Raw genomic sequence first — 15,315 nt, 5'->3', positions numbered from 1 at the left:
TTTAAAGCTATATACAATGATAATTTCACTCTGATTTTGCTCAGCTGCAGGGAAAATGCCTCGATTTTGTTACGTAAAAAGGGTGTGGCCAAAATCGCTACGCGCTTCGCGCGCCATTTTGTTTTCTTGCCCTACCGTCACCCAAGGTCCAGCTACGCCCTTGTTCAAGAGACTGTAATTCAATGGAAGGACATGGTCTTCATGTCTATTATTGCCTTTAGAGTTATGATAATCGCATAGACTTGTCACACAATCTGCAGTTGCAAATTTGTCTCCTATATATCCAGCCCAAAGTCCTCCATCAATGACTGCTGCATAATTTTCTAAACGACCTGATATTCCATAATAGTAGTTACTGTTACATTGACAGGTGTCAATGTGAAATATGTATCCTGGAGGACAATGATATAATGTGATATTGAACAATTTCCTAGCACTGTACTCAGTTGTCTGTAGTAATAAAGTAGCTGTATCTCCTACTGTCCCTTTAAAGACTATTATGTAATTGTCAGCAATAGAGTAAGTTATATCAATCTTCAATGACAAATTGTGTACATTTTGTAGTGTTGCTGACAATGGAAACAATTGTAAGTTTGTTACATTATTATCAAACTCATCCTTTTGTGTAATAGTCACATTGTATGGTATACCAGGATAAGGAACTAGCTTTTTCTCATTGATTGACAGGTTAACTGGTGCAGTAGCTACTGGAGGTGGTATCCATGATGAAAATTCAAATTTGCCCATTTTTCCAGCTTTAAATAATGTTGTAGCATTTCCACCATACAATTTAACACAATTTTGAAGTGTAGAGGCAAAAATATCATGACCAAATCCACTCGTTGCATTGTTGCTAGTAAAATGAAATTTAATACCATCATGAGGTTGAAAAAGAAAACACGGTCCCTCATGTAACTTTATCAGTGATTGGATGTATATTGCACCACCAATGAGAGCTTTATTATTTGAAATGTTTATCAACGATAAACTATGTTTTTCAAATGTCATTATTGAATCATCGGCCAAAAAAATAGCACCACCTTGATCCCCCGTATTGTTAAAAAATCTAATCTGAGCCCTATGTGACATACGTACACGACTGTTTACTACAAATAAAGCAGTACCAGTGTTATTGACAAATGAAATTTTTGTAACAAAATAGATATAAGCATCAGTAGCATACAATGTTGCTTTAAACAGTTTACCTCTAAGATCTTGTTGATTGTTATCTGCTTCTGCCATATTTTTATTGAAACAACAATTTTGAAAAATCATAACAGTTTTAAGATACTGATAAACATTTTGGCTTCTACTATTGATATCTACTGCTGAGCTAGCCATGGCTTTGTTGCCAGTAAAATTACAAAAGCGAAAAAAAAATTGTTTTACCTTTGTAATGTCATAATGGTACTCATAATGGACAATTTGAATTGCAACTCCTCCACCAAATTTTGCCATGTTATTGATAATATTACAACTAGATGTAGAAATACTATATCCAAAAGGTATGGTGCCATTGTAATGGCAGTAAATTTGGTGTACTATAAACCCAATGGCTCCTCCAGCAGTTTCAGCTTTATTACCAATGAAGTTAGAAGCAGTGATGTACAAATTAAAGTTTGCACAACTATGTAAGTCCATATATAATGCACCACCAATGGTTGTAGCAGAATTATTAATAAACTGATTAGCATAAATTCCAATTATATTATTGTAAAGATTATACTGAAGTATGTGTAGGCCTCCTCCTGTTGCATTTGATTCCTCATCTATTGAAAGATCAGAATGTTTTATACCATTGTTTTCAAAAACATTATGCTGAATACTACCATTACTGCTGTCATAGAATACCAGCCCATAACCATTATTGTCACTGAAGTTGACTTTTGAGATGCTAAAATTCTTGCTATTATAAAAAAGGATACTTTGGCGTCTACAATATTTTTGTTCATTTTTATAGAGCAACCCACAGTGTTCAATAGTAAAACTATTGAGCTTAACATTACTGCAAGTATCAAAAACTATACCAGAATTACCATAGAGCATTGATTCATTGCTACAGCTAATGATAGTACCTTGTCCATTGATAGTTAGTCCATTAATATCAGTGAATATAACACTACCTTGTAGACTAAGAGTAGGACTGATGATCTCTATTGTGAGGTTACCAGTGTTGTTAATAGTATCAGCTACATACTTCAATGACTGACAGGAAGACTGTGGTTGTTCTGTCAGACACTCAATTGAATCAATTCCATTATCTCCATCAATCCTGATATTAAGAGATGATACACTATGAAGAAGAATACACAAAAGGAGAATCATCATGATAATCTTGTTAGTGAACTCAGCAAAACAAAGCTTTACTTACTGAACAAAGTTTACTGTTATAAACAGTTGCCACAGAAAGTAGTTCCAGTATTCTTAGTTACAACATCATAGTAATCATAACACATGAGTTTATACAGATAAAAATAACTGCCAAGTTTTCCTTATGTAACTCAAATAACAAAAACAATAAAAGTGAATTACCCCAAACATAGCATTGGGAATTGCCTATTATTTTAATCAAATAGCAAGAGTATGCATAATTTTTATGATTATCCTTTTTGTGTCAGATTCATGTTGATATTCTTTTATCAGTGTATTCAACCATACAACTGTAGAATACCCCAAATTTTACTTTATGTAGATTAAAATATTAAAGATATGCAAGACTTTACTATTTCTACTCTATTCATAACATTACAAATTGTCAGCTACTTTTAAAGTACAATCATAAGTATAAGGTACTCATGATTTTATCAATGTACTCACCAGCCTATCATGACAGACAAGTCTTAAATGCATCCAGAAATAATGACCAATTTTAAAAACGAGCCAATTTTTGAAAAATACCCAAGGCTATAGCCCATGGTTTTTTCCAAAAGATGGCTCTGAAATCACCCCAAATTTTTATTACATTTTCTGATATAAATTGATGTCCTTATGCTGTGTATAAAGTTTGAGGTGATTCCGACTTCAATTTTTCAAGTTATGGCCATTTTAAGAAAATCCCAAAGTTCTGAAAAATATCCAAGGCTTTAGCCCATGGTTTTTTCCAAAAAATGGCTCTGAAATCACCCCAAATTTTTATTACATTTTCTGATACATACTGATGTCCTTATGCTGTGTAGAAAGTTTGAGGTGATTCCGACTTCAATTTTTCAAGTTACGGCCATTTTAAGAAAATACCAAAATTCTGGAAAATACCCAAGGCTGCCTCAAGATTGAAACAGATCTTTGGAGTTCAGTAAAGGGAATTAATCAAGGACTGCTAGTGAGATAATTTAAGTGGGGAAGGGGAGAGGAAGAGGAAAGAAAAATGTTTATTGAAACTATACAAACTAGCATTGTTGCTTTGAAGTTACTCTATAATAATAATAATTAATACTTTACTTTTTAAGTTACTGATGGTCATGTAATCAATGTCACCATCTTTGGATAAGAGGGTTCCACTTACAGTTGCATTATTGAGTTGAGTTAAAATTTTGATTAATTCTTTTGATTTTAGATTTGCAGTTTCTGATTTCAATATTGCTTTGCTGCATGAAATGTCAGAAGTGCCACTGCCTGTAAGTGTTTGAGCTGATTTCAATTAAAACTTTTTTGAGTTGTAATATTGGCACTCCAGAAAGAGTAAATGGAGGCATCCACGACAAGCTATGATTGATTATGTCAAATTTGAGATCAATAACTTCATTTAAAATGGCCATAACTTTAAAAATTTAAGTCAGAATCAGCTTAAACTTTCCACATAGCATAAGTACATCTAAATGCGTCAAAAAATGTAATAAAATTTGTAGGTGATTTTTGAGCCATTTTTGGAAAAAGCATGGGCTTCAGGGTATTTTTCAGGGTAAAATGATCATAATTTGAAAATTTTAAGTCTGAATCAGCTCAACATAGCATAAGTGCATACAAAATTTAATAAAAATTGGGTGAAACTTTTGAGCTAATTTTAGTATGGATTACACAGTAGATCTACAGGTTAGAAAATAGCTAAATAACCAATTTTAGTCGAAATCAGCTCAAAAACTTTGGTGATTAATTGAGCCAATTTTTAGAAAAAACTCATGGGCTATAGGCTGTAGTCTGAACAGTTTCAACTAGGTTTTCACTAATAATGCCAACCTAGATCTATAATAATTAATGAATAAAATGCATCAACAACCACAGTCACCACCCAAATCCATTTGGATCTAATAGCAGAAAATGGCAGTCCAGCTAAGAGTGAAACTTCAGCCTCATGTTCTAAGGAGAGTGAGGGAGACAACAAGAGAATTGGGTCGTGGATCTTACGGAGTTGTGATTGAATTGAGGTTCAATGGGAATCAATGTGCTGGAAAGAAGCTACGTGACTTTCATTTCTTAGCCACAAGCACGGTATAAGGCGTCATCATGTAAACATTAAAATTTTAGTTTGGAATTTTAATAATATAGGAAGATAGGCTCCTGAGTAAGTTTGGTGATGAAGTTATCCTTCACAGTCAACTACATCATCCCAATATTGTGAGACTGCTTGGTGTTCATTATTGTACTGGTTCCCAGTTACCAATGCTGGTAATGGAGTATCTTCCTCATGCTCTACTGCAGCTAATAGAGAGAAGAGGTATTATTAATAAAGAAGCAATTCTTCTTGACGTTGCTAATGGACTTGATTATCTTCACGCAAAAAGACCTCCCATTATTCATCATAATATCAAGGCCAGCAATGTACTCGTCACTGTTGATTATAAGGCAAAGATAACAGACCTGAGTATGTCTAAACTTGGTGATGCATTGAAGGAACACAATTACAACACTTTTCCAGGTAATCCTTACTTGATGCCACCAGAAGCTTTTGTACACAATCCTGTCTATAGTGAGAAGTTAGACGTGTTCTCTTTTGGTTGTCTTATTCTACATATGCTCACTGGCAATGTCATTGTACCAACTGATCAATATAAGCCAAGCCCTCAAGACCGTAACTCTTTCATTAAGGTATCAGAATGGGACAGGAGAGCCGGCTCTATTTAACGGGTACTAGGAAATCAACTGATTCCACTAGCTAAGTATTGCTTGGAAGATGATCCCTTCAGAAGGATCATTGCATCAGATATCATTGAAATTATCAGTAGGCTACAGATTAATGATCGACAGACTCATCCATGTGGTGTATACATTGAGTTTTTGACCAGGAGAAAGATTTTTATTGAAATTCCAGAAAGTTCATTCCCTGAGACACCTATTGTTGAGCTTAAGAGAAAAATTCTTGAGGCTGAAGGAATTCCTAGTCATCAGGTACAGCTACTTTATGGCGGTACACGAATTGAAGATGGTAGAATGTTAAAAGACTACAATATTGAAAGTCTTTCCTGTATACATATTGTACTGCTACTTCGTACTGCATAGTTAAGTACTACTGAAACATCTATTAACCACATTTGATTCTTTAATACTTTTTTGCAATGTTTGATAAAAATCTAATAAAATTTTGAAAAATTATGTAGCAACAACTAGACAGAGCAATAACTGTACCATAATTGCTAAACAGAATACATGTAGCATGCATAAAGATTTATGCACACAATAACTAATCAGTGACATTTTCCTTTAAAATTGATAGTAATCTATGAAATCCTGTAATTAGAACCAGCAAATGGTTTATTGCAGCAGAGAGTTTGTGAGCCACGTGGAATCATGTGGCCAATTAATCAAATGTAAAGCCACACCTATATTTATACCAAACAATGTCACCCGTGCCATCTAGAAAGACACCAGTACCGATTTGGCGTCTTATTCTTCTCAGTGCTTCTACTGGAGCCATTGATTTGGGATATGCAGTTGAAGGAGCTTACGTGGTCCCGTTTATGATAGCATCAGGCTTGAGTCTAACGTTATCCACTGTCCTAATAACACTGAGCCCTGTGATGGGTATGCTGTGTCAAGGCTTTATAGGAACAATCAGTGATAAGTGCACCTGTAGTTGGGGTAGACGGAGACCATTCATTGTACTGTTCTCAATGACTGCTATGCTGGGATTTGCTGCCCTTCCTTACTGTATCTACTTAAACATTCAATCAGTAATGGTGATTGGTATTTCGATGTGCGTATTTCTATTAGACGTCAGTTGTGGGCTATTGATGCTACCGACAAGAGCATACCTGTTGGACGTTACTCCTGTTTCACAAAGTCAGACCGGTAATTTCATTCTGTCTGTTGCTATAGGTGTCGGTGCTACATTAGGCTATGCATTGGGTACTATAGATTGGTCAAGTATCTCCGGTACTAGTGTAAGCATTGAGCATCAGTCTCAGATAGTGTTTGGTATTTCAGCAGTCGTCATTTTCCTAGCTATGATATTCACTATTGTTAGTGTAAAAGAGCAGAACCCTAAATCAATAGAAAATAATGAACAATCAACTCACCAATTAGAGTTTTTGGATAATCATGAGTGTCAACATGGGTCAGAATCAATTCACGAATCAGCACACGTTAACCAAACTCAGTTGATATCAATAACAAAGAATCATTGTCAACTGGAATCAAACGACTGTCAGAGTCAATTGGAGTCAGAAACTAACTTTCAAGATTGTGATGAAAATAAATGCGAATCACTAACAAACGAATTGTCATCGGAACTGATAGGATCATTAGATGATTATCAAGATGAATCAAGCTTTGGACAATCAAGTTGTGCACAAGTCAATGAAGCAGGGGCAAATGAATCTATATCATGTGACACTTATAGTGCTAATGACAAGGAATGTGAAGATGATCTTATTAGAATGTCTTCCATAGGAACAAGACAGAAGCAGAGGACTCTCCCTTCATGTTGCAAAATATTTTTCGATTCTGTTTCTATCGTCAGATTTGCATATTACATGTCCTACAACATGTGGCTTTTGTGGTTAATGGTTGTTTTTGGTTTAGCTGCTGATTTTGCTTTTGTTTATGGTTTCACAACATTTGTTGGTGTAGCAGTATATGAAGGAGACCCTTCTAGTCCTGAGGACTCGGCCTCTTATAAATTATACACTAAAGGAGTTAGAATGGGATCACTTGGATTAGCAATAGCAACAGTGTGCTGTTCCATAATGTCACCTATAATGGACTACATTGCTCGTTGGATTAGACTCAAGACTATAGTACTGATAACACTGGCAGCCTTTGTCTGTGCATTGTCGTTACTAACTTATTGTAGAGAATTATATCAAGTGTATATACTGACTGCTGTCTATGGGCCTTTCTTTGGTGCTATACTGGCATTACCATTCAGTCTTATCCCATTATATCAAGTTAGTGAATATTATACCTTTATTTTAATTCTTTTAATTCTTTTGTAGAAAGCAGATATGCTATTTAGAAAAGAATGGACTAGAAGACCACCAATGATTGAAGGTATAGCTGTAGCTACCATAAATACTGGAGCTTTTTTTGGTCAAATAATAGCATCACTCGTCATTGGTCCTGTTGTTGATGCTACAGGAGATGTCAACTATTTTATGACAATACCATGCTTTTTTATAACATTGTCATTTTTCTCATTGCTACCAGTAATGGTATCTAAAAAGAAAATTTCTGTGTGATATTTTTTAAATAAAAGAATTATTTTTTCAACATCTATTTAAAATCCTAAAATTATAAGTATGATCATGATAATATTCATGTGGCTTTGTCAATGAAGTAGGGTGTATTTTTCCAGATTTGAGTCACTATTAGAGTAGATCTCTAAAGTGAATGTACATTATAGAGAGAGACATGACATCATAATAAACATGTATCATGAATAGTTCATTGAGTCCAGCTCTGTACCTTATTCATCATGTGTGCATGTATCTCTTGCTACTATTAGTTTCAAAACCGCAACCACCAATATTACCAAAATCTTATTGAACAAACTTTCTGCATATAGACTACTATAATTGCACCATTGTGACGTATGTAACCAATACATAAAAATATTAAGTCAAAAATTTTTTACTTTCTAATTGGACAAAAACATTTTAATTTTATTAGCAACGACAGACTGCAGTGGTTGATCTTCTACAAGATCAAGTGCATCACATAAATCAGTCAAATACTGGACTGGTTCATTATGACTATTCAACTGTCTGTACACCTCATTAACAAGTTTGCTGGCCTTTATATGCAGAGATACACCTAATGTTGTATTTATGTCTTTATGCACAGGAGCAGAAATAAGAGAATGGGAGAAGAGCCTATCTGATACCAGATAAATAATAGGATCATGTGCGAGTGCATTGGCAAAGTCTGCCATTAAGGGCCGAAATATTTTCAATACATGTGAATTGTCAGTAGAGACTGTAATGCTTGATGATGACAACTCTGGTGATGGCAATCTGAGTGAACGTTTGGTTGCTATTTCTATATCGTTTTTGAACCCTGATAAAATAAAATAACAATTAGTCTGATTATTTTAACATACTTTGCCCTTTAGATCGTTTTGGCTGATCAGAGCCTAAAATTAAAATAAAGATTAAAAAATTATTATTGCCAACAATCAAACCATATAATTTACCTTTAGATTTTTGAAATGCATGGCTCAACTGATCAATTATCTCTTGATGACTATCAGTCATTATGAATTGTAATAATTCACCTTCAGGCCAGTACAATAACATCAATGCTATCAGTGGTAGAATACTTGTTCCTATAGTGAGAGTGAGCAATGGACATTTAGAAAGAAATGAAAAATAGTAAACAGCAAACGAAGACAATACGTAGCCAATGAATGCTGCAATAAGAATTATCTTTTGTCTCTCTTGTACTAGTTCCTCCTCATTTTCAGGAATGCCAACTCTTATCTTTGACTTCTCTGATGATATTAATATTTTCAGTCGATCTGGAACACGATATTTTTCATAATGACATATACAAGAAATGAGAAGTCCAGGAACAAACAAGTATTCTATTTCAAATGCAGTCACACAATGAGTGGAAAACAAAATTTCAGAACAGGTGATGAGGCCAACTGGTGCTAAACCTACTTCATGTACAGGAAAGACAGCATCAATAAGAGATATTAGTGTTACTAGGCTAAGACATAGTAGGGTATGATGGAAAAAATAATATTTCAATAATAGAATGGCATAGGCCAAGACTGCGATATTATAAATCAGCCAATTAAATGGATACAGTAGCATCACAGCAAAAGCTACTAAGAAAGCAATAAATGAACATTGATATGATGTCTTGTTTTTGCCAGATTCTAGCTTAAATTGTTTTTGAGTCATGAAATCTGAAAAAGTGCTAATTGCTTCTATTATTCCTAGAGGATAAATCCAAAACAATAGCAGCACAACAAGAACTTGTAGCAATGGTAATGTTCCAATATATAATTGATAAATTGCACTCAAACTGACACTTAATGTCGCTGTCAAGGGAAGTAGGTTTACCAAGATTGGTACACCATTCACATAGCATGTAAAGGAGAACTGCTTTGAGAAGTAATGAAAAGCTTTGTGAGAGATTAAGTAGAACATGAAAGAGAATGCAAAGGTAAGTATGAAACCTCCAACAAGAATAGCTAGATAGTCCTTATTGTTTTGACCATAAATAAAAATCAAGTAAAGGAAGGTACATACAGTTGTGCCTGATAGAGTCATTGGTTTAACTTCATTCTTCAGTGAGCTCCAAATGCCAAGGGCTAACGAAATAGCGCCAGCACAAATTGTCAGAATAAAAGGAAAGTGACCCTCCATTGCTGTACAGTGTACACCCCCTTTACCACTGAGCCACACCTTGACCTTTGTAAAAGATTTTTGAAGTCATAAAAAACAATAATAATTCAAATTTTTAATTCGTAAAAATAATTTTAAAAGAAGTTGAGATGCTTGCTTTTCGTACAAAATATACCATGTAAGTAGCTACACATTCCATTTCAAAAGTATGTAGATGCTTCAATCGCTGGATTGATTATCTCTGCATTAAATGCTATACCAGTTTTAGGAAATTGCATTAAACCTATCAAACAACAAATACATAATACACACACAGTCTGTACATATGCATTTACTTCAAAACTTTAAATACTGAGTCCCATGCACTATTGGGCTGAAACGAGAACTTACCATATCCAGTGATGCTACACAAATGAGTCTCCAACTCATCAATAAGACTTTGATATCTCTTGGTTTGATACACTGGGTACATATGGAGGAATGGTGTTGAACTGAGGGAGGAATGCTGGGAGTAGGGAACTGGTAGGGTAGAGTTTCATAGTACAGGAACCCTAGGGGGAGGGAGGGGAAAATTGAGAAGAAAATAATTTTTATTTCTTATAGTGTGTAGATGGAGGAATTTTATAAGTAGACAGGCAAGAAAATTAGGGCCAGGCTAATAGGTAGAAATTCAAGAATAACGTACAGTACAAGTATCATTAAGCTGCATAAAAAATTAAACTGTACATACACATGTATACCGTATACATACATGTATGGTAAATAGAACTACATGTACATGTACATGTGTATTATTATTATTATTACCAGTGGTATCATGGAATGACACGGTGAGAGGTCTCTATTCTCAAGCTCTTTCATGTACCATAACAACTTAGTCTCTGAATGATAACTAACGATAAATAAATAAATAAAAGAAAGAATAAATAAGTAAATAAATAAATAAATAAATGAATAAAGAAATAAATAAAGCAAATAATCAGAATAAAAAGAAGAGAGAAAGGGGGGACAGTGTACTACCTATTAAAGACAGGATGAGTTAGATAAGGTGTTTCCCTTCCTTCTTATGGCCACTACAAGTGATATTAACATTAGGCTCAGCATCAGATACACTGTATAGGACACAAGCAGCCTACGGGGTATGGGAACAGAATGATGAAGTATGGAAGTATGGAAAAATGAAGCATAGAGTTATGAAGTATGGAATTATGAAATTACCGTATAGCTGGTTTATTTTGTGGCCTCAAATTTTTGTTACTTAAATTTTCATTAGAATTAATTTTAGTGCCTTGCTAAATTTTTGTTAATATTTAATTGGTTTTAATAAAATTTAGTGGAATTAATTTTAGTGGATTTGAGCCTGCACGAAAATTAATTCCACACGAAATAAACCAGCTATATGGTATGAAGTATGGAATTAAGAAGCATGGAATTATGAAGTATGGAAACATGAAGCATACATGTATTACTATACCTCTTTTTCATTAGCTCCAAACACATACAGTAAGTCAATTAAATCATTGCCAATGACAGTCTCATCCAGTGAAACACCATACTATAAAATAATAACTATTAATAACCAGTACTTAATAACTATTAATAACTAGACTTAATAACTAATAATATCATAACTATATTAATAACTAACAGTTCCATCTCCATATCATAGTGACGTATGTTTATCTTCTTTTTGTCACACCTCCATCATAATTTTGTCAAAGGCCGTTTCATTATTAATAGTCCAACCTAATAGTCTCAGACCTAATGGGGGAAAAACAGAGTTAATTTACCATCATTATTATTATTGTGAGAATGCATAATACAATGTGTGGTAAAGGTGTGTAAGTACATTAATATGTATTAAAAATATAATACAAATTTGGAGTGATGTTAGAGCCATTTTTCTGAAAAAAGCATACATATAGCCTTGAGTACTTTTCAAAATTTTGGCATTTTCTTAAAATGGCCGTAACTTAAAAAATTGAAGTAAGGATCAGCTGAAACCTTCTATACACAGCATAAGGGCAAGGATATTTCGGAGCCATTTTTTTGGGAAAAACCATGGGCTATAGTACAGGGATTTTTTTTCAAATTTTGGCTGATGAAAAATTGAAGTCGAAGTCGGAATCAGCTCAAACTTGCTACACAGCATAAATACATCAATAATATGTATCAGAATTCAGAAGAAATAAATCAAAAAGCCATTTTTGGCAAAAAATGTCAAAATTAAATAACAAATAATAATAATACTAATGCTATGCATACATGGCTACATACATACCTTCAGCTAATAGAATAGTAGCTTTATGCACTTCCATTGCAATATCCTTCAATCTTTTGGGTCCATGATACACTGCATACAGAGCTGATACATTAGCCAGCAGTGCTTGTGCAGTACATATGTCACTGGTGGCCTTCTCCCTCCTAATGAACTGTTCTCTTGTCTGTAGGTGGAGACACCATATTGATCCCTGTGAAGGAGGAGGAGCAGTAAATATACTAATGTACATGTATAAACATGTACCGTATTTTACCGTATAAACACCAGGTCCAAATAAACACCTGTCATTAATATATTTTAGCTATAGATACGCATATTTCTACCAAAAATACTGCCCTAATAAATAATGCTTATTAGTTAGAGCTTGGTCTGGTTTGCTAATGTTTGGGGGTTCCATCCAGAGGTGTCTTATTCATTTTTTCAACGAAATTTTTCTTGCTGTTACAAAATAAACACCCGGGTGTTTAAATAGGTAAAATACGGTACCTTTAATACAATAAAGTTTTGATAAAAATGACAATTAAAGCTACATAAAATGATAAATTAGTAGTTTAAATCATTTGATATTTTCTTGACATATTTTTCAATACTTTTATTCATAATAATCAAAAATAATTATTAAAATATTGTAAATAAACAATTGAAGTTTAATAAACAACAAGCCGGTTATTATTCTTATCACAAACATACAATACTCCATCTTTATCAAAAGCTAATCCACAAGGAGTATAAAACTGATCAATATTATTGCCTTTGCTTCCAAACTTCCTAACAAACGCGCCATCACTAGTGAAGACTGATATACAATTATTGACATATTCACTAACATACACTAGACCAGTAGCTGCAGTGTCTATTGCTATACCTATTGGATAACTAAGTCTTTTATTGCCAAAGTTACCCACAAACTTTCCATCTGGAGAGAACTTCTGAATGCGATGATTATCAGCATCAGCAACATACACTAATCCTTGATGGTCAAAAGCAATACCTAGTGGACGTTCAAACTGCCCATTAGCTGATCCTTTACTACCAAATGAATGAGAGAAGGTTAGATCAGGATTCAAGACTTGTATACGATGATTATCCCTATCAGCAGTATAAACCTGTCCTGTTATAGGAGAAATTGCTATACTGTCAGGATACTTGAATTGTAGTGGTCCACTGCCCTCCTTGCCAACTGATGCTATAAGGTATCCATCCATGCTTAGCTTCTGGATCCTGTGATTACCATCAAATACAAGAATTAATTTGTCTGGAGTAATGGTTACACCACGAGGATTAAAAAACTTGACAATACCACTTCCTCCTTCCTCTCCTAATGATTTTACTTTTGTTCCTTCTCTATCCAGTATTGTTACACAGTTACCATCAGACTCAGTTATTATAACATGATTATCATCACTTACAGCAACTACATAGGGACCCTTAAGCTCAGTTATAGTACATGCTGGAGTGATGCTATCAAGGTAAGGATTGAAAGGGATGACTAGTGAGGTATCCTCAAGGTGTACATCATATACTTGTACTTTTACTGTATGAGTACCACTGGTTGAAGGGTTACACTGTATCCTATACACTCCAAGATCAGTGCTGGTGGTAGTAACCTTAGTGTGAATGGGTTTAAGGCCTTTACCAACTGGTACTAGACTACACCTGAGAAAACAGAGGGGAACAGACAAAAGAGATGAATCTGGTGCCTCCATTGATAGTGAAAATGAAAATTTCTTCTTTTTTGGTAGATGTTCAAAGCAACAAATTTTCTTCACTCTACACTGCTGTAGTGCAGTAGACGAGTAGGTCACAACATCTCCAATGTGATGTAGTGATTTGATATCTTTACTCAATACAAAGTCGGCTTTTTCCTTTGGATGTAACTCCTCCATATTGATCCCTGCAGTAATTTCACTCATACACACTATCATCTGTTTCTTAGACCTCAGGACTTGTTGAGGACTGCCTGTCTTCAGACTCTGTTCCACATAATCCTTAACATCCTCCAGAACACTCAAACTAATTTCTGCTGATTTCATTTGCTCTGACAGCACCTTTAGTTTAGCATCAGTGACCCTCTTTGCCTGCTCAGTCAGTTTTCTTTCTGACTGACGAAGAACATTCACCATTTCCTCTACCATTTCATGTATTTCTTCTAAAATTCCTTCTCCTCTCTCTCTGATCTCACCCTCTCTCTCTGCTAGAGCAGACAAGACCTTCTTGAGTGCTTCCTTCTTTCCCTCAACTGGTGATAAACATTCTCTTAACTTTTGAAAGTGTTTGGTATAACAATCAGTGATTAAGTCATATTCATGATGCTTGTGATTACGAAATGGACAGTGAGAACAGACTACTGTATCACATGTTTCACAAAAGAATTCCAAAGGTTTTCCATGATCACTACATGTGGCCTCTTGAAGATTTGGCAAATCTGCTGTCCTTCTATTCATTAGATTGTGCATCTCTTTGATGTTGTTGAGAGTAAATGCTACAGGAAAGGCTCCTGCTCCTTCTTCTGGTAACTCTGTACAATGACGACAAGTGGGACAAGAGAGGTAATAGGTCTTATTCTTCTTATCCAGAGGTAATCCCTCCAGACAGTGCTCACAGAATGAATGTAGACAAGGTAAAGTCTTAGGGTTGGTATAGTGGTCAAGACACACAGGACAGTTGAGCTGTTCCTCCAGTTTGAGGAGACCAGGAGAAGAAGATGAAGATGGTTTGGTTGCCATTTGAAGGAAAGAATAAAATTGTGTACACCTGTACATATAGCAAGAACAAAAAATAAAGAGAGATGAAGGTAGAAGATAGTAAATGAAGATAGAGCAAGAGCTGTGAGGAACAATAAGAAAATAAAGTTGGAATCAACAAGAATAAAAACAAGGGTAGAGAAAAAGGGAAGGCGGTTAAAGGTCAGCTACACACAAAAGTGGGCGATACCTTAAATATATTCAAAGATCTTGTGACTAAAGGAAGTTATAATTAATCCTGGCTTTACCATAGCAACCATGCAGTGGGAAATGTGAATCAATTCTACTACACCTTTTATTCCTGTGACTACATGTAAGTACATGGACATGTAGAAGAATGTGAAATCATCAGTGATCTGTTAAGGGCTCTTAGCCCCTCCCACACCTTAATGTGTGTGTACATGTATATCGTACATACGATTGTTTGTATGTGTATAGTTAAACATAATATCAATATAACATATTAGTTTCAGCCACATCCATTTTCGATGGAGCATCTTTAACATGATATACTGCAGTAATTATGATATTAGTCAGACTCATGAGCCAATTATGAGTATAATGT

General features: G+C 34.6%; 4 protein-coding genes across 6 annotated transcripts in view; 2 read left to right on the top strand and 2 right to left on the bottom strand.

Moving 5' to 3' along the window:
- Nucleotides 1–4,254: 4,254 nt before the first annotated feature.
- On the top strand, nt 4,255–5,058 carry LOC105314308 (PTI1-like tyrosine-protein kinase 1). Its single transcript, XM_011408405.1, has 2 exons — nt 4,255–4,425; nt 4,483–5,058. The coding sequence occupies exons 1-2, from the start codon at nt 4,255–4,257 to the stop codon at nt 5,056–5,058; spliced, it is 747 nt and encodes a 248-aa protein (XP_011406707.1).
- Nucleotides 5,059–5,766: 708 nt separating this feature from the next.
- Nucleotides 5,767–7,668, top strand: LOC105314307 (solute carrier family 45 member 4-like). Of its 2 annotated transcripts, none has more exons than XM_020001959.1 (2): nt 5,767–7,238; nt 7,368–7,668. In XM_020001959.1, exons 1-2 carry the CDS (start codon nt 5,772–5,774, stop codon nt 7,608–7,610), a joined length of 1,710 nt encoding a protein of 569 aa, XP_019857518.1. In that variant the 5' UTR covers nt 5,767–5,771; the 3' UTR covers nt 7,611–7,668. The 2 variants fall into 2 exon arrangements, with proteins under 2 accessions (XP_019857518.1, XP_011406706.1); XM_011408404.2 differs by having other exon boundaries at nt 5,767–7,319.
- Nucleotides 7,663–9,819, bottom strand: LOC109585817 (uncharacterized). Its single transcript, XM_020001960.1, has 3 exons — nt 8,564–9,819; nt 8,471–8,503; nt 7,663–8,427 (listed from the first exon to the last, which is right to left on the bottom strand). Exons 1-3 carry the CDS (start codon nt 9,744–9,746, stop codon nt 8,009–8,011), a joined length of 1,635 nt encoding a protein of 544 aa, XP_019857519.1. The 5' UTR covers nt 9,747–9,819; the 3' UTR covers nt 7,663–8,008.
- A 2,248-nt stretch (nt 9,820–12,067) lies between these two features.
- LOC109585816 (glycine dehydrogenase (decarboxylating), mitochondrial-like) overlaps nt 12,068–15,315 on the bottom strand; it is a 13,223-nt gene continuing 9,975 nt past the window's right edge. For both annotated transcript variants that reach the window (XM_020001956.1, XM_020001957.1), the window contains one exon: nt 12,068–12,196. The gene's annotated coding sequence lies outside the window, so the exon portion shown is untranslated. The remainder of the gene's footprint in view (nt 12,197–15,315) is intronic.

The sequence above is a fragment of the Amphimedon queenslandica genome, unplaced genomic scaffold, assembly GCF_000090795.2.
Source record: "Amphimedon queenslandica unplaced genomic scaffold, v1.1 AMPQUscaffold_13005, whole genome shotgun sequence".
In the NCBI taxonomy this organism is placed as follows: domain Eukaryota; kingdom Metazoa; phylum Porifera; class Demospongiae; order Haplosclerida; family Niphatidae; genus Amphimedon; species Amphimedon queenslandica.
This window is presented reverse-complemented; position numbering and strand designations above follow the sequence as displayed.